The following is a 284-nucleotide window of genomic DNA, read 5'->3' as shown; positions in this document are numbered from 1 at the left end:
GGCCGTCCCTGCCGTGTGCTTGTTCGTGTTCTGTTCCTCCCCCCGCAGGTCTCGGTCATTAACACCGTGGACACTTCGCACGAGGACATGATCGTAAGTGTGCGGGGGGGATACCGCATGCAGAGTGCTGCCTGAAATCCCGATAGCGTTATTTTATGCCGTGTGCCTAGATACTGGGGGAAAGGCAGATGATTTAAAACTTTGATTTTCGTGCCAAGGCTGGTTTCTGCTCGTTCCTGCGTGTGTTTCTCCTCCTGCCCCTCTGCTCTGCCCAGGGGAGGCCA

General features: G+C 56.0%; 1 protein-coding gene across 1 annotated transcript in view; it reads left to right on the top strand.

The window, feature by feature from the left end:
- Positions 1 to 18: 18 nt before the first annotated feature.
- The window catches only part of SEC13 (SEC13 homolog (S. cerevisiae)), a gene marked incomplete at its 5' end in the record, with an annotated part of 6206 nt that continues 5940 nt past the window's right edge, over positions 19 to 284 (top strand). The window contains one exon of the mRNA XM_009875888.1: positions 19 to 93. Coding sequence (XP_009874190.1) covers positions 19 to 93 — 75 coding nt within the window. The remainder of the gene's footprint in view (positions 94 to 284) is intronic.

The sequence above is a fragment of the Apaloderma vittatum genome, unplaced genomic scaffold (genome assembly GCF_000703405.1).
Source record: "Apaloderma vittatum isolate BGI_N311 unplaced genomic scaffold, ASM70340v1 scaffold6589, whole genome shotgun sequence".
NCBI classification, from domain to species: Eukaryota; Metazoa; Chordata; class Aves; order Trogoniformes; family Trogonidae; genus Apaloderma; species Apaloderma vittatum.
Note: the sequence above shows the minus strand (reverse complement) of the source record. Positions and strands in the feature narration are given on the sequence as shown.